Here is a 22,707-nt window from a genome sequence, read left to right on the forward strand (position 1 = left end):
ATGAGATGATGGCACGATGGTTTGAGTAGGCCTTCTCGGGCTCACTCGCTTATGACATCCTGCTCTCATGTGAATGTGTAACTTTGTTCGCAATGGGTGCGCACAAGTAAGTAGGAAAGCCGTAGAAGGTCATTTGATTTGACGCATTTAGTCCACTATGATATTTGTGACTAGATATGTGTAAGGGTATGATAGCTAAGCCTCAATCTCGACACATTTATAGATTACGATACGCACCTGAGTCAAGACTATTTGATCTCCCATAAGTCAAAAGTTTTGAGATGATTTTTGACATTGCACATATGAGGTCGAGATCAATTAGATAACAGCTTTCATGTTTTTAGTTTTGACCAAGGTGGCGAGTATCTATTTGAGTTATTTTTAGAAAACTCTGTGAAGAGAGATGGATGCTTAGAAAATTGATTATTCCTAGTACTCAACAACACAATGGTGTAGTAGAGATAAGGAATTAAATATTGTTAGTGTTAGGTGGATAATGGCGCAAAATTTTTCCCAATTGGGAATTGCACTAGTTTGTTGCCTATATCCCTAACTAAGTGCCCTCCATATCAGATTTTACACTCCATTTTGAGTAAGAGGTTAGCGGAGAGCTATCTATGGGCGATCTGTAACCGTTAAGCAGCTTATCTTTATTTTACTTCTCATAAGATTGTGAAGTTCAGACCTAGGGTTCTATAGCGCATTATTGCATGTTGTCTTGTAAACACAAAGGGTCGTGTGGCGCATTATTGTATGCGGTCATGCAAACCTTCCGGGTCATGTGTATATAGGTAAGCAGCTTTGTGGTAGTGTAACTAAGTCACATAAAGTTTTATTAGTAAAGATGACGTGAATAGAGTTTTTGGAACTCTATAAGATAGAGAATTCTAAGCATAGCGCTCTATGTAGCCTAGTTGAGAATGGAAAGAAATTTTCAATATCCTAGGGACAGTGGGAGCGATGTGCCTACTAATGGATTACTCCATTAGAGAAGAATACTCTACATTCTTAGTTGCGTGGTAGCGAATGTGAAAATTTTCCACGTCATCACTGGGTGATTGAGAAGGAAACATTCATGATTGCTCCGCAAGATGATAAAGAGCCTAGGATAATGCCCAAGGCTCTAGTCCCTTATTTTTAGAAAGTGGATCAATGTTGCGCAGTTTAAGACAAAGTCTTTGAGGATTAACTTTTTTATAATTTGGTTGACTTTCCATTATGACGCAAAAAGTTATGCGTAATTTGGATAGTCATTGTTGAGGCATAAGGCTCGCTAGATACCGAAAAGTTGCACCATTGAGGAAAGTGTAGACCATGAGAAGACTCCCTCCTGGGGAGTGAGGTTATTTTGACTTCCTCCTTGACTTCCTCCTGGGGAGTGAGGTTATTTTGACTTAGGCTATGATTGACATAAGTTCGGAACATTGATTTGTGGACATTGTGACCCAACTCCTCGTTAGAGAATTGGATAAGTAGATCCGTAGGAATTTACCTTCTGTTTTTATGGTGAAAAGTTAGGAGCGCAAAAAGGTTGCTAGTTCCAATAAATCTTTTACAGCCTAAAACAGTTATCCAGATAGTGGTTCTTAGATTTCGTCAAGCCATGATAGGCCAACGATGATCGATGAAGACCACTAAGGCATGATCAATGGTCTAAAAGAAGTTTTTCCTTACTTAGTCATTATGAGCCAGGAATTTATAAGGTTGTCGCCACCTAGGGTGGGCAGTCCTCTATTTTAGATATGATGGACATGGGTGATGTAATTTATATGCTCGGATGTACGATCCTTAGGGATTACTTTGGGAGAATTCATGTTTTGTCTTCGATGACTTACATAAGGAATATCCTAGAACGATTCTAGATACAAAATTACAAACCCATTGACTTACTTATCAGTAAAAGCCAGAGCCTTAGCTATTAAGTGAATCCTCGGATTGTCTTTGGGAGAAACAGATGACCTATATTCTTTGATTTTTTTTTTTGTTGTGGGAGCCTAAAGTACGCTATGTGGGCGTATTTGACATGATAAGTGTTATCTTTGGTAAATGGTCAACTGAGTTGTTTAGAAATTGACCGTGCTCATTAGACTGTGGATAAAATGCTTTACTAGTAGTATATTAATTTGCTCATTGTAAGATTCAATGCGCTAGTTGGGCGCATCTGTGCTAGTTGGGCGCATTAAGAATGAACGCAAATTGGTCACCAAAAATATCTTTAGAGAGGTTATTGCGCAAGAGGTAGTGATCTTAAATCACTTCATGTGAGGCGCACATGGTGGATTTCGTTGTATATACTTATCGCAAGAGGTGCTGATAAGGCTTATGTTTGGAATCTATAATTGCGCAAGCTGTGGTCAATTTTTTTTAAAATCGATAATTTATTTTGAGATGATGGGATGTTGACACTATTATGGTTTGTGTCATAATGATTAGCAGATGATGATGTCAGCAGGAAAGATTGGCTCACTCACACGAGCAATCGCCCTTGGCGCTTGGGAGCGAGCAAGGATGAGACTAGTGGTTTATTTTTATTTGGAGCCAAGAGAGGCTTAAATCATCCACTATGTATGTCGCCTTGGTTATAACCAAGATGAGGTCGTGTTAAGGACCAAACATGGATGTTAGTACCCACTTTCCCTGTTGTGCCTGTTATGATTAGCCAGATGCGAGATCTCATTTGGCGCCTAGAAGGCGAGCAAATAGAGAATTCGGGTTAGGCGCTAGAAAGCGACTAGACTAATATCTGTACGGTGTATCGAGTATGACGTCACTCTTTATGAAAGAGTTACTCCACCGTAACATGTATTTATACTATATGTGCTTAGCGACCGAGTAATGAGGTGAGAAAATGGATCCCTGCTTCCTCACCGTGTGAGTCTTACGTGTCATTATTGATATGACTTCACTATGTACCCTTTTGTGACTTTTGACTATGTCATAAGGTAAGGGGTTGATGTTCTGCTACTTTGGTATGTTGCCTGCAGTCATGCATGATTCGGCCTTAAGGGACATCACTGGGAAAGCGGTCAATCCTAAACTAAATGGCATGAGTGCAAAGGGAAGATCATCTAGTATTACACCACTGTTGTATATTCACTGCCGGCAACTCACATCGCTCTATATGAGAGGCGAATTGAGTGTGAATATATCACAAGAATTGAGAGGGTCAAACATGCTCTTTTTGAGGGATTAGAGATGTTTTTTGGACCGGTGTAATTAGATGGGTCTGGGGTATATGAGACACTAATTCTGTTCTTTTTGGGTTGATGTCTCTATGTTGGCTCATTTTGAGTTTCTAGTATAGAGCTCCCACATGCAGGTGTTCTCAGCAGTCGCACGGTGCAGTGGCTAGTATGAGATTGTTTATTTTTTGGGAGATTGAGATAGAGATGTGGCAGTGTCATGCCAACTCATGTGCGAGTGGGAGATGTTAGTAATGGGCGCCCATGTGGCATGACCATTTGAATTTGAATTTGAATCTTATCCAAATAGGTTTTGAAATTGAATTCAAACCTATTTAGGATAACCACTCAGGATACAGATATTATCTCCATTACTGATATGGATAGACAATAATAACATTTTATATATCTGGTATATGGGTTATGGGTGATTAAGAGAGAAACAACGTATGATCTGAGTTTTACCCATATACTGACTCTCTCCCAAAAACAACGATCAAGTCATTTGTACTGTGATTTGTGTGGGTGATATTCATTCTGTAATATCATTTCACTGCTGGGTTGGTTTATCAGATTCTGGAAGCACGTGATTTACCCACGAGGTTCTATCATCTAAAGGTATGATCTAAATATTTTTCCGCTGCATCATTTATACTTTGATTTACAATAGACTAAAGTGAAATTTGTGTAATAATTGTAGTTTGCCTTTATAAATTTTTTTTTGTTGTTGATGTTTTTAAAAGGCGCATGGCGCTTATTAGTGAACACTTAATTTGGTAAAAAAGTATGTAATGAGATGTCCATATTAAAATATGAAGAATAAAAGAAAATTGATATATATGTCTACTTTTTAGACTCATTTTATAAATCTAATAATGTGTAAGTGATATAATTGATTGATAATTATAAAAGATATGAGAGATAGTGTTACCTTTAATATCCTATTTGATTGTTACATCACTGAGTTTGAAAATTGAGTCTAATTTTAATCTTAAATAACAATGCTCAAGAACAAAAATAAAATTCATATAAAAATTGAAAGATAAAAGTATAATTTACCCTTTTTGTATTCTTTTTAACTTTAATTTTCTACTTGTTTGGTGAACCCAATCAAGTCAACTGTTTTAAGTTAAGGTTAATCCTTTGAGATGGGGGGATGGAGTGTCCTGGTCATCTGGTTTCCAAATCTCCATCAATTTATAAATGAAAAAGGAAAATAAGGGAGATCATTAAATTAATACCTACCAATAGATAAGATCAGCTAGGGATTGTTTAATAATTTTTAACATTAGAACATGTTGATACAGTTTATCCCCGGTGAATGGAGCGAACTGGTCCAAGCTCCTCAAGCCCAAGCCCAAATGATCGAGCCCACCGAATACCCTGCAAACAAGTTCAACGGGGAACGGGGTAGTCCCCCAGTGAACCCTCCGACCATCAAGTTAGGAAGAGAAGTAGAGTATATGGGAGAAGATTAGAGATAGAAAGCTTAACCTTTTTCTTGTCTACAACGTTCGCTTATATCCTTTAGCAATCATTTCGCTGTCCCTTCCGACCTGCTCTCCTTACCAAAAGCCTATGCTGTAGCTTACCTTGCTCAGGGTAAGGGGGTCCTATTCCGGCGGAGAGGTGTTGTCGTAATAAATGCTGTAATGGGCTGCATTAATGGTGATATGCAGTGGCAATAACTTTGCAAATCTTAGTCTGCTGATGTGGTTCGTCCTTCTCTTGTCGTGTGTCTGAATGTCATTGGCTCTTTATGCCATGTTGGACACTAGCTGTCCTGGACCTCGTTAGCTGGGTTATGCACTGGGCTTCAAGTGATGGGCCATAGGTGATTCATGGCCTTTATGGGCTTATACATGTCAGTAGTCCCCCATTCTCGAGTGCAGCTTTAGTCCAACGAAGGGAATATTAGTGACATAGATGAGTGTGTTAGGGATTGGCAGGATGGAGGTCGACCGGAAGGAGTGATCGAGGGGGGGCCGACCGCGGTGGTTGGCCGAGCGGGAGGGCCGACTGCAAGGAGGGCCGACCGCGGTGTTGGCCGAGTAGGAGGGCTGACCACGAGGAGGGGCGACCGCGGCGTTTGGCCGAGCGGGAGGGCTGACCACGAGGAGGGCCGACCGCGGTGTTGGCCGAGTGGGAGGGCTGACCACGAGGAGGGCCGATCGCGATGTGTGCCGACTGGGAGGGCCGACCGCGACGTTTGGCCGAGCGGGAGGGCTGACCGCGGGGAGGGCCGACCGCGACGTTTGACCGAGCGAGAGGGTCGACCGCGAGGAGGGCCGGCCGTGAAGGGTGAGGTGGAGGGGCGTGGGGCTCGAGACGCGGCGGGTCACGTGGTGAGTTGAAGTGGAAAAGACAAGGTAAGGGGAGGGGACAGTGGATCGTGGACGTACACGTGACAACATCCCGTAAGGGGGGGAGATTAGGCGTTGGATCAGAAATGAAACGGTAAGTCATTATGGGTGTTGAAGAGACAGTTTTGGCAGATGATTTTGAAAAGTTTTCAAACTGGCGGAAATTAATTGGGATCCTTGGAATACGGGCAAACCGTGGGCTTTTGGCATTATTCGATTTACCTACCTGTTTACGAAAAATTAAAATATTCCAAGTGTGAATTCCTTTGTTGCTCACAATACACCTCTGCAACACTTTTTCAATTTCCTTGTTCCTGCCGCCGAAGCGATTCGCAAACATACCACAAAAATGGCCGAAGAAGGGAGTGCGATTGTCAGGGTAGACCCGCTTGGAGATGACGATGCTGTGGAGCTAGCGGCGCAGTATAAGACAGAGAGGGTGAGGGAGTCGGTGGTACGACCCCACGGTTCCACCATGATAGCAGCTCCAAAGCCAATCAGCCAGGCGGAACCAGATCATTGGCATACGAAGGCTAACAAATCCACGATTACTGGGGCGGAGTTGGAGGCTATCCCCGAAAAATACCAGATCCTTGGGGAAGTGGAGCTCTTGCTGTCGACATCAACGGAAAGGCCGTCTGACGCCAGGCCAAGAGAGTTTTCTCTCTATGAGGAAGCTCTGAAGGGTGGATTGAGGTTACCACTGCCGCAAGTGGTGGTGGATGTGCTCAACCGTCTGGAGGTGGCACTGGGGCAACTAATGCACAACGCATGGAAGACCCTGCTGGCCTGCGCAAGTGCGTGGCCTGCGAATGGAGGGGAGGCCATGACAGTAGACGAATTCTTTGCATGTTATAAGGCCTCGGGGTAGCAGGAGACGTGGGTCACTCTGCAGGCAGCAGTGGGAAGAGGGTTGGTGGCAGGGCTACCGTCGTCGATCAAGGGGTGGCGACCACGATGGTTCTACGTGTCTGCCAATGGGGGGCTTGGAGTGCGCACCATTTGGAAAGTACCCATCAGGTCGGTGGAGCCGAAACTGGGGGCAGCTGCGGAGGGGAGGGTGAAGAGGGTGAAGGAGTGGAGGGAGAGAGAAAAGGCCAAATGGGACGAGCTCGTTCAGCCGTCGGCATTGTTTGAGGCGGGGTTGGGGCCAAAGCCAAGTAGTGGGGACCTCGACCGAGCGGAGTTGGAGGCGAGGAGAAGGGCTTATGAGGCGGAGGATCAGGCCATTCTTGCTAAAGCCCAACAATTCAAAGAGTCCCAGGCCGACCGACCACCAAAATCGGTTGCGAGGGAGAGGATTCGACCTCGCCCCAAACCCTTGGGAGAGAAAAACTTGGGCGATTTTGTGCCGCGGCCGCCCCCAACAGACCCTTTGAAGGAGAGGTCCTTGAAGGAGATGGAGGCGTTGGACGTGGGGAAGAAGAAGAAGAGAGTGAGTCGGAGTGAGGAAGTGTCTGCCTAGAAGAGGAGGAGGGAGACGAATGTGAAGGAAACCAGTGCTGCCAAGGGGGCTGAGGGGGGAGAAGTGGAGGGGGCCCTTGGAAGGGTAGGTAGCCCAGAAGTGGTGGGTGCTGCCTCAGAGGGCATGGAGGTGGTGCTAGTGGTGGCGGCGATCGCCGCAGGGGTCGCAAAGGCCGCCATAGAAAGGCAAGTGGAGGATGAGGCAGCTGGCCCTGGGCCAAGGAGGGAGGAACAGCCCCAGGGGGGTCTTGCACCTCAAGAAGGGGGAGTCAGTCTGACCACAGCAATCTACTATGCTCGTGCGGTGGCGGGGCGGCTGGAGGGAGAAGAAGGCCTAGCCAGAGCAGGGGCAGACCGCCTGGTAGGGATCGTAGAAGAGGCAGCCTTGCGCTCGGCCTCTAGATTCAACGAGGCTGAACTGCTAAGGGGGTTATACTCCGCTCAAATGGAGGTAACCACCTTAGCAGGGGCCCTGCTGAGGAAGGCGAGGGTTGCCAAAGTCAAGGCAGATGAGGCCAAGGCTCAACTTGCAAAGTTAAAGAAGAAGAGTACAGGTTGGGAGAGTGCCCACACTGAGCTGCAATCGGTTAAGGCGAAGCTGGAGGACACACACCGCCAGGTTGTGTCGCTCGAGTTCCAACTTTCTGGCGAGCAGAAGAAGTTGGAGGAGGCCCAAAGAGCCTGCGCCGTCGCGGTCGAGCGACATGAAGAGGCTATGAGCAGTAATGAAGAGTTGGTCAGGCAAAAAGATAAGGCGGATGGCAAAGTGGGCGATCTCCAGAGGGAACTGGAGGGCGAGCGCGCCAAGATGGTGGAGGAGAAATGGAGGCTTCAGAGGGAGTTGGAAGCAGAGAGAGTGCAGGCGACGGCGGAGAAGGAGCGCCTGAAGAAGGAATTAGAGGCGGAAAGGGCAAAGGCTGCGTCACAAAGGGCGGCCCTACAGAAAGAGCTGGACGAAAAGAGGGCAAAGACAGCCTCTGAAAGGGCACCTTATCTCGATCTGTGCGCCGCAGCAGTGGAGTAATTCAAAGGGTCTGCCGAATTTCAAACGGCGGTTGATGCCGCAGTCGCGAGTAGCCTAGCTGGGCAAGAATCTGGGGGGGGGGGCCTATCGAGGACGACCGCTGGAGGCAGAACTGACGCATAAGTTATTGAGAGCTTCCAGCAGTCAGACTTTTATAAGCACGAAATGGCTGAGTACTGGGACAGTGGCTGGAAGATATTCAAACGTAGAGCTGAAGAGCTGTTCCCAGACTTAGACCTTAGTAGTGTAACGATTGGCGAAGACGATGTGGCCCAAACCCCCCTGGATGAGGGCATTGAAGAAGAAGACCTCCTCTCCAGTGAGGAGGAGTAACTGAGGAGGAAGGAGAAAGAGATACTTTGTTGTTGTTGTTGTTGTTTTTTTTTTTTTTTTTTTTTTTGAATTGCTGTAATGAACATTTTGTACATGAATTGCTAATGAATAAAATTTCAGTTGTGCTTGTCATTTGTCATTTGATTGTTTCTGCTTGTGGATCTGAGATGAATGAGGCGTGGGCGAAGTGTGTGTAGAACTCCTTGTTAATAAGAGTGAAATTTAAGCTTGTAATAAAGACTCAATGCAGAGTAAAGTTAAGAACTCCACAATGCAGAGTGAAATTTAAAATGATAAGCCTGTGAAATTTAAAATGTAATAAAATGATAAAGCCTGTGAAATTTAAAATGTAATAAAATGATAAGAACGTCTTTGGAATTTGACTAAGCAAAGAGTGGTGTGAAGACTTGGACCTGGAATTGTGACTAAGTGTGTCTATTAATTCCACAAGTATGAAGTTTTGCATGGGTGGTTTTGACTGAGCCCTACATGTTAGGTCTGGCCGAGTGCTTCACACTCAGTCCGGATGGGGCTTTCAGCGCTCGGTCTGGCTGAGGGTGTTAACGGTCGGACTGCCCGAGGCGGCTCATGCTCAGTCTGGCTGAGGCATTTAGTGCTCAGTCTGGGTGAGGCTTTAAGTGCTCAGTCTAGCTGAGGCTTTTAGTGCTCAGTCTGGCTGAGGCTTGTAGTGCTCAGTCTGGGTAAGGCTTTAAGTGCTCAGTCTGGCTGAGGCTTTTAGTGCTCAGTCTGGCTGAGGCTTTTAGTGCTCAGTCTGGCTGAGGCTTTTAATGCTGGAAATAAGAATGTTACTGAGACAACACATAAATAGCTGAGATATATAATCAAGAAGTTACATTGCGTGGGGGAATATCAAGAATGTGTGAATTTCCCGAAAAGAAAATACAATAACTGAGCAATACAAAAATAGGAGCTTATTGAAAGTAATGTTTAAGGTGTTCGGCATTCCATGGGTGGGGGAGGTCTCGACCTTCCATGTCCTGAAGTCGGTAAGTGCCTGGTCGGGGTCGGGCTTTCACAATGTAAGGTCCCTCCCACTTGGCTGCCAATTTACCCTCAGTCGGATTTTTGGTAGCAAGAGTTGCTTCTCTCAAGACAAGATCCCCTACAGCGAACTCCCTCGGTCGGACCTTGCGGTTGTAGTGTGTTCTCATTTTCTGTTTGTATGAGGCCAGTTGGACAGCGGTGGTCTCTCTGAGTTCTTCAATTAGGTCGAGGTCACCCCAACGGAGTTCTTCGGTTAGTGCTGGATCCGGATGTGAAACCCTGGGAGTAGGCAAACCGACTTCTACTGGGATAACTGCTTCCGCGCCGTATGTTAAGCGGAAAGGGGTTTCCCCAGTGGGAGTCCGAGCTATAGTTCGATAAGCCTAGAGTACATTCAGTAGCTCCTCAGCCCAAAGTCCCTTAGCAGCTTCTAGTTTAGTTTTGATGATCTTCAGGAGAGAGCGGTTGGTGACTTCAACTTGGCCATTGGCCTGGGGATGGCCAGGGGATGAGAAACAAGGTTGAATCTGGAGGTCGGCACAGAACTTCCTGTACTTGGCGTTGTCAAATTGTTTACCGTTGTCGGAGATGATGGCCTGAGGAATGCCAAACCTACAAACGATCGACTGCCAGATGAACTTGGTTGTGTTCCGCTCGGTGATGGTGGCAAGGGGTTCTGTCTCTACCTACTTGGTGAAGTAATCAATGGCAACGATCGCGAACTTGGTTTGGCCTCGGCCAGTGGGGAGTGGATCGACCAAGTCGATCCCCCATTTGGCGAACGGATAAGGGCTGCAAAGTGTGATCAACTCTGTGGGGGGTGCATGAGGGATGTTGGCAAAACGTTGACACTTATCACATTTGAGCACGAAATCGGTCGCATCACGATTAAGAGTGGGCTAGAAATAACCAGTACGGAGTATCTTGTGGGCCAGGGACTTGCTGCCCGAGTGATTGCCGCAGATCCCCTCATGAATTTCTTGCATCACGTAAGTTGCTTGAGTCGGATTGAGGCACCGCAGATAGGGGCGTGAGAAACCACGTTTGTACAAGATGCCGTCGACAAGGATGTAATTGGACGATCGTGCCTTGACTTTGGCGGCTTGTTGGTGGTCATCTGGAAATTCCCCCGTTGTTAGAAATCGAAAGATGTCCGACGCCCAAGGGATGGGCTCATTTTAGAGGAATTGTACTTCATGCTGGTCGGGGGAAATAGCGGGGTGGGATAGGTATTCGAGGCGGACACCACTGCTGAGGGCGGATTGGTCTGCGGAAGCCAACTGGGCCATCTCATCTGCCTTAGAGTTCTCCGCCTGAGGAATGTGCTTGATGTGGAAGGTATTGAAGAGGTGAACAAGGGGAAGTGCAATATCCCTGTAAGTCCGCATTGTGCCCTCCTTGGCGTCGAATTCGCCCGTGATCTGTCCGACGATGAGCTGAGAGTCGCTGAGCACTCGGATGTGGCTGACACCAATGTTCCTGGCTAGGCGAAGGCCTGCTATCAGTGCCTCATATTCGGCCTCATTGTTACTGGCCTCAAACAAGAAGCGGAGCTCACATTTGAAATAACCACCCTCAAGGCTGGTGAAAATGAGGCCAGCCCCACTACCTTGCCTGCGGGATGATCCGTCGACGTTGAGAGTCCAAGAGTGAGGGTCTTCTAGCTCGATGGGAGCTGGCAGGGATGGAGAGGCAGTGGTTGGGGTAGGGTTAGTGAATTCCAAGATGAAGTCGGCGATAGCCTGTCCTTTAATTGCTGTTCGAGGCCGGTAAGAGATATCAAACTGGCTGAGTTCCACTGACCACTGCATAAGTCTGCCGGAAAGTTCTGGTTGCTGCATGACCTTCTTCAAGGGTTGGTCGGTGAGGACCACTATGGAATGGGCTTGGAAGTAAGGACGGAGTCGTCTAGAGGCGGTGACCAAGGCGAAGGATAATTTTTCTAACAGGGGATAATTCTGCTCTGCTCCCCTGAGAGCCCGAATGATGTAGTAGACCGGTCGTTGGACAGAGTTGCCTTCCCTGATAAGAGCTGCACTGACTGCGGTGCTTGAGACGGCTAAATAGAGGAAGAGGCACTCGCTCGTAATCGCTTGTGAAATGAGGGGTGGATTGGCCATGCACTGCTTTAACTGCTGAAAAGCCTCTTCAGATTTAGTTGTCCATTCAAAAGTTTGCCGAAGAACTTTGAAGAACGGTAGGCACTTATCTGTTGCGCGGGAAATGAAACGGTTGAGGGCTGCAACTCGGCCAGTGAGTCTTTGAACCTCCTTGACCGTCCTGGGAGACTCCATCTCAATCAAGGCCTTGATCTTTTCAGGGTTAGCTTCAATGCCCCGCTGACTGGCCATAAAACCTAGAAACTTCCCAGATCCTACGCCGAAGGCGCATTTCTCTGGGTTGAGCTTCATTTGGTACTTGCATAGCGTGGCGAAGGTCTCCCGCAGGTCGATCAGGTGATCAGTGGAGAGTTTGCTCTTGACTAGCATGTCGTCGACGCATACTTCCATATTCCGACCTATTTGGTGATGGAAAACGGTATTGACCAACCGTTAGTAGGTGGCCCCAGCGTTCTTCAATCCGAATGGCATTACTTGGTAATGGTAGGTACCTCGGTCGGTGATAAAGGATGTATGTTCCCGATCGGACGGGTGCATCAGGATTTGGTTGTAGCCAGAGAAAGCATCCATGAAGCTGAGCATTTGATGACCGGCCGTGGCATCGACCAGCAGATCTATGCGGGGCAGAGGATAGCTGTCTTTGGGGTAAGCTCGGTTCAGGTCAGAGTAATCGACACAGAGTCGCCATTTGCCATTGTTCTTGCGGACGAGGACCACGTTTGACAACCATTTAGGGTAGTCGACATTTTTGATGAATTGGGCCTCAAGGAGTTTGTTGACCTCTGCGGCTATAAGAGTATCGCGCTTTGGATGAAAGACGCGTTGCTTCTGGCGGTAAGGTCGGAAATGAGGTTCAATGCTGAGACGATGAGTTATGAAAGAAGGGTCGATGCCTGGCATATCTGAGTGAGTCCAGGCGAATACATCATTGTGCTCGGTCAGAAGGGCAGTAAGGTCGGCCTTAGCTTGTGGAGATAGCTAGCTGCCGATCTTAGCGGTTTTCATTGGGTTGGTGGGATCGATGGGAATCTCAACGAGGTCCTCCACCGGTTCGCCTCTGACCAGCTCATCCTCATCTCGAGCGTCAAGTCCTTCAATGATCATGGCCTCCTTCAGCTTGACTTCCTTGAGTGAGGCAACATAACATTCCCTGGCTATGGTCTGCTCCCCCCGTACTGTCCCGACCCCCTGGTCGGTGGGAAATTTTATGGCGAGGTGGTAGGTTGAAGTGACAGCTTGAAAGGCGTTGAGGGCGGTGCGACCAAGGATGATCTTATAGGCAGAGGGATAGTCGACCACAAGGAAAGTGAGCAACTTGGTAGTCTGCCGTGGGTATTCGCCGATGGTGATGGGGAGGTCGACGGAGCCGATGGAGGTCACCCGGTCTCCAGTGAAACCGACCAAAGGGGTTTGGAGGGGGGACAGGCGTTTCGCTATCTATCTTTCAGGGCTTATTGTTGTCCTCTACTTCCTCTATGGACTTGGTGGCCTATGCTGACTCTGATTGGGCTGGTGATGTTACTGATCGTAAGTCTACGTCTGGTTTCTGTATGTTTCTTGGAGATTCCTTAATCTCTTGGAAGAGCAAGAAACAATCAGTCGTTGCTCACTCTACTACTGAAGCTGAGTATTGTGCTATGGCTCATGCCACTGCTGAGATTGTTTGGCTTCGTTGTCTCTTGTCTGATTTGGGTGTCTCTCAGTCTTCTCCAACCTCTCTCCACTGTGAAAATCGCAGTACTGTTCAGATTGCTCACAATACTGTCTTTCATGAGCGGAAGAAACATATTGAGATTGATTGTCACTTTGTTCGCCAACATCTGCAGTCTGCTTCTATCTCGCTTCCTTTCATCCCTTCGGCTTTACAACTTGCGGACTTCTTCACCAAGACTCACACTACCACTCGGTTTCAGTTTCTTCTTAGCAAACTCTCAGTGTTTTCTGCTAAAACACCTTGAGTTTGAGCGGGGGTGTGAGAATATATTGTTTATTTTCTATTATTTTCCAAATTAGGCATGATTGTGGTTGTACAAATTAGAGTCCTATTAGAGGTATGGTTGTGTTAAAGTCCTATTAGAGGCATAATTATATTCTCCCTTTTGGTTTAGGATTTAGGGCTATATAATCTAAGGTCTGATTGTAATCATTCACACATTGAATATACAAGATACAAAAAAGCTTTCAGGAATCTTACAAAAACTTGTAATTAACTCTAGCAAACTCAAGGGTATTTCATAAACAACACATACCAAACCAAACCAAACCAAAAAACAGAAATTCAACATGTCAAATTTCAGACTACCAAAAAAGAAATAATAAAAAACCTTCAGTGTAAAGAGAAACTTGTTTTGTTTTTTTAATTTTTTGAAAAGATAGAAGTGAACAGTTAAAATTTACTGAAACAAGCTTCCAAACAACCAATGCCACAGCCCATTACTTCCCTTTTTCATATATTAAAATTATTATAGTATTTTTCATATTCATACAAAAGTGAGGATCTCAGTGCAAACAACCCCATACAGATTTTCTTCTCGCCCCAAACAGAAACAGAAACAGAGATCTAAGAAGAGTTTTTGAGAACCCATTCCACCAGAGTCGAAATGCCAAATCCTGTTGCAGTTTTATTCTTTTCATTTCGGACAGGTCCAGACATGTCAATATGTATCCATTGAACCTTGTCATCAACAAACTGCCCCCCCCCCCCCAAAAAAAAAAAGAAAAAAAAAATTACATAAAAACATAGAAAACAAACAACAATGAAGAATTCCGAGGTCTACTTCTAACCAGCATGAACAAATTTGAACTTCAAACAAAAATATATATTCGGAAAGAGCAAAAATTGTCATCATTTGAGTTAGCACGTATATTGCGCGTGATATGTAAACCATTTTGTGATATATATTAGGTATTCTCTGATATGAGTATTGGTATGATATGGGTATATATAGTAAAATCTATAATAAAAAATATTTTTAAAAACAAGCTATGGGTACAACTTGGTACGTTTTGTAAAAAAAATATTTATTTTTAATTTGAATTAATGCAAAAATTAGTTAAATAATTTAATTCAGTTAAGACCCAACATACATTTCACATTTAACGCCAAAAGTACGGTATAAACCAAAATTAAACATCATTATCTTAAATAATTTACAAATCAAAGCTTAATTTTTAAAAGAAGTCCAATAAACTAACTTCATTTCTATATAGAAGAAAATACTATTTCGGCTAAGATACGACTTGGATACATACTAATTTACTAAGGTAAGACCATCTCCAACGGTTCACCAAACCTGGCATCAAATTTGAAATTTGGTGAAAAAATCACTTTTTGAAGCTCCAACGGTTTCACCAAATTGGTATCAAATTGAGAATTGAACAAAAAAATCATTAAACTGAGAACAGGATAAAGATTTCAGCAAATTACTGTTTGTGACCGTTGGAGGAGAGGAACCGATCAACCAGCCGGTTGCCCGGCTGGTTGACCAACCGGTCGACCACAAAAAGGTTCAAACAGTTCAAATGGGTAGGTTCAAACAATTCAAAAAAAAAAATTTGCCTTACCGGTCGACCACTAAAAGGTTCAAACAGTTCAAATAGGTGGGTTCAAACAATTCAAAAAAAAAAAAAAAATTTTTGCCTTACTGGTAGCCAGTCGACCAACCGATTGTCCCTGGAGCATATTTGATGAAAATCAATCATTGGAGCATTCTGTATCAAATTGAGAAAATGGTCATTTTTTTACTCAAATTTGGTGAAAAATTAGGTGAACCGTTGGAGATGCTCTAAGGCAAAAATTAAAATGAAAAAATTTGGATACATACTTCGTGTATCTAGTACATATGCAAAAATATCTATCCGGTACTAGATATGACGGGTGTGTTCGTTTTGGTTTTGAGAGATAAATATTTTTAAAAAAATCTTGGAGAAAGAATTTAGAAATTTTTTTGGTTTGTTTGGTTGTATATTTTGGAAATAGTTTTGGAATATGAGAATTTGGAATGATTTGATATTTTATTGTAATTGAATAAATGTGTGTAAGTGAAAAAGTGATTGAGAAGGACAGATAAAAGAGAAAAAGTGATCGATTGATGTGTAAGAGAGAGAAAGTGATCTTGGAATTTTTTTTAAAAAAATTTTCAACCAAACAAAATTTTGAAATTTTTTTTCAAAAATTGTATTTTGAGAGTTATACCAAATAAGGCCGACATGTTTGCTGAAATATCCATACTTCATAGATTATCAATAGGGCTTCCCGCGACATAAATAAAGCACACACAAAAATGGCTAGAAATCCAGAGGTACCCAGCAACATCTCATATGGTGGGCATGCCAAATGGGTTGCTTTTAGGCACATCAACACTATGACAAATTGGCTCATCCATTTGTAAACAATATTTCCCAAATTGCAGGTTACATTCTGAAAGTAAGCTTTCAGATGATCTTTTCCAAACACTGACACTGACTCAACACCAGTTGTACTATGAGCCTCATGGATTTACTAGACAGCAAAATAAATTTCTTGCAGTTTGCCCATTAAACCGATTTGAGTCCAATGTGGCACGCATTATTCCTTTTAAAGAAAAAGAACAAGATCAAGAACAAGGAGGGAAACCTTCCATTACACAATACAGCATAAACTCCTGACTCGGTTTTAAATATCGGATCACCCTTTACGTATCTAGATTTTGGTTTTTTAATACCGTTATTCGTCAATATATTAGTAGATACTATCTAATATTGACTGGTATATGCCAATACCAATATATATCCTGATATTGTTATTTAAAACGATGCCCCATCATAAAAGTAGAAACAAACAATTAGAATGGTCAGTGGCATTACCTGTTTCAAGAAAAGGGCTGCAGTGATGGCACCACCTTCACGATCGCCAGTATTGACCATATCGGCTACTCCTGATTTCATAGACTCCCAATAACTATCCTCCAAAGGCATCCTCCAAAGTTTTTCCCCAGCGGCCTCTGAAGCTGCAAGTACCTCCTTTGCAAGCTCATCACTCGGTGTAAAGATACCTGTTTATTATTAAAGATACGAATTCCATCAAGAGAAAGATTGTCAAAACGATGACTCAAGTTTTAGAATTGGTTGTTTTTTCTGTCAAGTGTGATTGTAGTATGTATTAAGGCACCATATTAATGGCAGCTATGTAAAGATAATGCCAAAGTAAATCTAAAAATTTCAAAAATTGTTCAACAAGCCATTGCAATAAATTTCTGAATTTTCTGAAGGAATCCTGACAGTATGTACTATTCAACAATTCAAATGATATCATGAAAGCATCGTTCTAATTCTCAATGAATTTATTTTTTTAATTTATTATTATTATTATTATTTTCAGATGTCACAACATGTTCTGCATGATTCTCAAAACAAAAAAGATTCCAAGCTGGGATATTATTTCCACATACAAAATTCATCACCAAGATAGGGATATTTTTTTTTTCTTATAAGAAATTCAAAAGCATGTACCTGCAATTGAGGGTCCAAGAGCAATTCTGCAGAACCCAGTTAAAGTTGCTATGTCAACTATCTGCAAAACAATTGATCATAGTGTCATCACAACTTAACAGACAAACTGAACTTTCTAAAATAGAGCAAAGCAAACTCTTCCAAAAAGAGTTGGGAAAATGAACCACCAATTGATTTATCATCACAATACACAATTCTAAAATGGCATGTCTCTATTTTATCCATATAAACTCTGAAGGGCTCTGGTATTACATAACAGAGAACTGATGTTTCAGAAAACAGATTAATTTCAACAAAATAAGGAAAATTTAAATAAACCAAAAACAATAAATCTATAATTTTGCTAAATAAAGTGCATTTGTCATGATGTTTATATACCTTCTCTACACCTTGGTTACAGGCATATACCAAAGCATCTGCCAGTGTAAGTCTGCCTTCCGCATCAGTGTTGTTGACCTGCAATACATTGAAGCCAGTATAACACTTTTGATTAGTACATTAATGTTTAAACAGAAATTCATAAAGGATAAAAGAAAAGGAAAAATCTCAAGTGAAACTTAACTTGTCCAACAATACAAGTACAATACTGTATGGTAGTGACAAAAATTGTACAATTTAAACTACTTATTTAGATCCATTTGGAAAATGTCATTTGAGAATTGACTTCTTCCAATTGTCTTTACATCATCTTCTTCATCTTGAACCTTTTTTTTTTCCTTTTGTTAAAGTGCAATATAGTTTAATTTCTACTTCTTTAGGAAAACAAACCCTACTTACTTCCCCTTACAAGTTGGAGATGAGTTTTGGTTCACATGGGCAAGAGTTTCAAATAAAGGACACCCTCTCCCACTCAACATCTTTGGTACAATTATTGTACTCTACCATGTTTCTCTCCCTTCTTTTCTCTCTATATGATTGAAGCCTTACATGTTACTTGCCTAAAAAAATTAATATTTATAGACATAAGTCATATAAGATATATACATATATAAGAAAAAGAAACAGTACATTTCAAATTCCCCCTAAATTTTCTTTTATCATTCAGGCAAGTCATTCACAACACTGATACAACACAACCAACGAAAACAAACTTATTACTTGTTTATTTAGCAGGAAATTTAATGGAAAAACAATTAAGGCGGGCGAAATCATATATATAAGCCATTCAAGAAAAAACTTGTTTTGTGAAAAAAGTATGACAAACAAACACAAGTGAAATTCAACAAGACAAATTAAGTCATTTAATCCTCTCATAAGCTGATTAACAGATGTCCATTTTCAGAAAACTGAAGAAAATTACCTCAATTGTCTTTCCATTTGAGGCTGTGACAATGTCTCCAGGCCTCATACCAGTTCCACTTATCATATTCTCACAAGCTGCAACAATGAAATGAACCTGCGAGTAAAACATGACTTTACTAAACCAAAACTGTATGGACTACCAATCTGAGTTGCACGGAGCTTGAAAGTCAAAGACATAAATAACCACTCTGGGTGGGGGACCATGCAACGGAACTCACACTCTGTCTGGGAGCCGGAAAATGTTTACCACATTTTCTAGCATTTTTGGTATAATAGAAAATTAAAATCAACAGAAAACATTTTCCACGGTCAACGGAAAACAAGCTTATTTGGGTGGAAAATGGTTTCCACTTTTAAATGGTGAAAAACGTTTTTTGGACAAAAGTCTTATCAATGCCACCACACTACCAATGCTAGTGGAAAATATTTTCCGGACTACAATCTTATCAATTTTACCACACTGCCACTGCCGCTGCCACCACACCACCTCCGTCGCATCACCAACACTACTACTAATACAAACAATAGTACATTAGTTCCAGCAACGCAACCAAATATAAAAAAAGGTTTTCTGGAAATTCCGCTGGAAAATGTTTTCCTCCGAAACAAACGGAATGTTATTAGGATAAGGTTCCTCACCACAACAACGTCAACGGAAAAGCAACATCAAGTTCAATAAAAAATAACTAACCTCTACTCCTGCAGGTTTAATTTCACCAAGAGCTTTTGCTGCACCCAGAACTGCTGCTGAACCTCCCATATCAGATTTCATGAGCTCAATTATACAGCCTGGTCCTGTCTTGATGTTGTAGCCACCACTACAATTGTAACAAATAAATATTCAATAACCCATGTACACATACAGCGAGAAAAAACAGATATTTGATCATTCACACCTTATTTATATTTTTTTTAATGAATGCCAATTCAATTACAATTGCAATAGGCACGGGCAGAGAGAAAACAGAGAGAACGGGTACTAAAGACACCGAAAAAGTGAGTCGCTATTCAACCTGGCTCATAATAATATTGCGACAGAGAACCTCAATTCAATAGATACAGTGTTCATCTACATACATTTCCCAAAAATGACAGCACCAGTTATCTCATTCCAATAGATGACTGAAATGCAAAATATATAATTCTGGAAATATGTTATCACCTGTCAAAAGTCAACCCTTTTCCGACCAAAGCCAACTTGGCTTTAACAGGCCCACTTGGTGGTTTGTAACATAAATGGATGAAATGTGGAGGATTTGCTGAAGCAGCAGCGACACCAAGGTAGGAACCCATTTTCAATTCTTTGCATTGCTCTGCATCCAAAATTGTTGCAGAAAAAACCTCGCTGTACATGGTGGCAATTTTTGAAGCCTCTTCAGCTAGTACTCCTGAGGTATAAGAGATCAAATACAATCAATAGCGAAGATCAGCATACTCTGGCAAATACCAATAGACTGATAGAAGCAAAAGTCGAACCACCAAAAAATTATGACCCTTGAGCATACTAGCATGGTAAATCAAAGGTTATACAAATGCATTAAAAGCACAATATGAAGGGAGACTACACTAAACTACACGATACAATTATAAAGTACAGAAGAGAAGAATAGAAGTATAAGATTACAAACCAGGGGTGAGCACATTGGCGGGTGCATTTACCAGCTCTTTCCCTAAAATTATCCCAGAGCAAACATCTTCCGCATACTTAAGCTTTTTCTCGACCTCAGGTCCAGTTCCAAGACCAAGAATATCCACAGATGAAAGTGCTGGCTTCTTTGATTCTGACTTAAACCTATTATCTTCATAAATCCCCAGCACAGTTCCTATCATTTCAAGTCATTCCACCAAGCTTAACCCCCATTATATGTCCAAGCAAGCATTATGTATCAAATTCAAATCTAAGTTCTAACAAAGGAAAAAACAGAAAATAGAAGAAACAAATACCAGATGCTATAGCTGAAGCAGTACTGAGTTTTGAGTCAGCAGAGAGCCCCTCAGAAGAGGCGAGCACAATGGCCACATTACTTGCCTGAGCAGCCTTTGCTGCCCCAGCAACGGCCTCGCCAAGACTGCTATAGGCAGTTGTAGTTGAAGCACACTGTCCAAGCCCAATTAACCCAATCCTCTTCGAGCCAAGACCTGGAAGCCTGAGAACTGTTGACTGTCCCGCTTTACCAGTGAAATCTTCTTCCAAAGAAGCTTCAGCCAACAAACCCCCCAAATGGGAATCAAGTTTCTTCAAAATTGAGTTTTGGAATTTTGAGTTTTCGTCTTTGGCCATGTCTTTTTCTGTAACACCCACTGCAAGTATATCTCCTTTCCATTCCACCAAATCAATCTCTTTTGCAGCAAAAGAGATCTTTCAGGGTTTTCACAAACACACATAAACAAGCATTTTGTATCACTTAATCACACACTCTATGTTAAAACAACATCAGTAAAAAAGACATGTATACAATGAACTAATGGCATCCATCCAATCTTTATTCATCAAATTTGAGTAAAAATTTGGTTAAAACCTTAAATCTTTTTTTAATCAAAATCTGTTTGAAAAATTCCAAACTTATCCTTAAAACATGATTTATTTTATGAAACAAAACCATCTCCAATCCTTAGTTTATTTTTTATTTTTTATTTTTTTTGAAAAAAATGATCAAAATTGAGTAAAAATATTGACTATTGGAAATTTGGTGATGAACTTAATTCATCCTTGATTTGGTGAAGAAATTGCCTTTCCCTTGATTTGATACAAACTTGATGAAATGGTTGAAGCAACTTTTAGCCATTTTTTCATCAACTTGATCACACACACAAAAAAAAAAAACCCATAAAATAAATATCAATAATCAAGCCAAATGATAACAATTGTGAAATTTTATAATAAATACAATTATAAACTCGGGGTGCAACTCGGGCGGGTTTGGAGGTTGTTCAAGCCCAGCCCAAGTTGTGCTGAGACTTGCCCAGGCCCGAATTGTAACTCGAAGTTGCTTGTCCAAGCTCGACCCGAGTTACCCGAATTGCTCGAATTATAAATGAATTTTGTTTTTTTTTTTCCAGCTACATTATTAAATTATTAAAATTTGACTCTATTTACATTTTTTTATATAGAAAATCATTAATACCACCAAAACAAATAATTTATATAATGTAAGAGATATGCCGCTATAAGAGTCCTTACAATTTATGAGTGAAAATAAAAAAAAAAAATTTATGTTATTCGTATATATAATAATATATATTCAATATAATTTAATAATCTAAATTATTTTAATATCATATAATGGCTAATAATTTATATATATATTTAATATTTTTATATGTCTATATATGTATAATTCGGGCTTCGGTTACGCGGGTTGTTTGACGTCTTTGCCCAAACCCGTCCAAATTTAATTCGGACTTTTGAATTTTTGCCCAAGCCCGTAATTCAAAAATATCTTATCTAAGTCCTAAAAAAATTCTGGCTGAGTTCGGATTGCTCGGGTTGAGGCCGCCCAAGTTGCACCCCTCCTATAAACCCATAAACCAATATCATCTATTCATAGTAATACAACTCAAATCCCTGCGAGTTTAGAATGAATATACAATAATTCAGAGAGAGAGAGAGACCTTGCGGGGTTCGATTGGAGAAGGATGAGTGAGGCCGAGAGTGGCACGAGTGAGAGAGTGAGCCATGCGTTTCGCTCTACGAGAACACAGGGGTGTGAGTGCAAAAGAGAGACCCAGAAACGGGGTGGAACGTAATTTAGTGAAAACCAAGGAGGAAGACGAAGAAGAATAAGAAGAAGATACAGTAGAGGAAGCAAGTGAAGAAGCCAAAGAGACTACTAAGCAACTTGACCACTATTAGATTGGGATGAGAGAGAGAGAGAGAGACAGATGATGAGTCCATTTTGGCACAATGATAATATATTCTTATAACTTTTTGCATATAACAAAATATTCTTATATCAACTTTTTGCATATAACAAAAGTAAGGGTAAAATAGAAATTTCAGATAAAACATTAGGGGTCCTTTGTTAATGATTTTTTAGTTAGTTTTTTTGATTTTTTTAATCTAAAACTTTTTTGTTTATTTGATTTTTTTATTTGACTTTTTGAATTTGAAATGAGAAATTTTTTTTTGTTGATTTTTTACTTTTTTACTTTTTTACTTTTTTTGATTTTTTTTTTATCCTTTTGTAATTATTTAGTCTAGAAAATTTGTCAAACCAGGGCCTAAATAAAGTTTCACATTTTTGTATACAACTAAAAAAGTCAAAAAAAAAAAAAAAAAAAAAAAAAAACATCACCAACATATTCACCATGTTTGATTTTACCCGCAACTCCCCTAGATTGAAACAAAGGTAAATAGAATGGTAAAATAATAATATAAATTGCAATCTTGGAGGACAAGAGAAGAGAGTGATATAGAAAGGTAG

At 41.7% G+C, this 22,707-nt stretch overlaps 1 protein-coding gene across 1 annotated transcript; it reads right to left on the reverse strand.

Annotated features, from left to right (window-relative positions):
• Positions 1-13,898: 13,898 nt before the first annotated feature.
• On the reverse strand, positions 13,899-22,229 carry LOC114300155 (neutral leucine aminopeptidase, chloroplastic-like). The gene is made up of 10 exons (XM_028245040.2): positions 21,896-22,229; positions 20,228-20,642; positions 19,912-20,106; positions 19,446-19,671; positions 18,975-19,101; positions 18,282-18,377; positions 17,360-17,437; positions 16,982-17,042; positions 16,337-16,524; positions 13,899-14,180 (listed from the first exon to the last, which is right to left on the reverse strand). The coding sequence occupies exons 1-10, from the start codon at positions 21,959-21,961 to the stop codon at positions 14,052-14,054; spliced, it is 1,581 nt and encodes a 526-aa protein (XP_028100841.2). The 5' UTR covers positions 21,962-22,229; the 3' UTR covers positions 13,899-14,051.
• Between the last annotated feature and the right edge of the window lie 478 nt (positions 22,230-22,707).

This window comes from Camellia sinensis, chromosome 5 (genome assembly GCF_055761805.1).
Source record: "Camellia sinensis isolate YWXY chromosome 5, ASM5576180v1, whole genome shotgun sequence".
In the NCBI taxonomy this organism is placed as follows: Eukaryota; Viridiplantae; Streptophyta; class Magnoliopsida; order Ericales; family Theaceae; genus Camellia; species Camellia sinensis.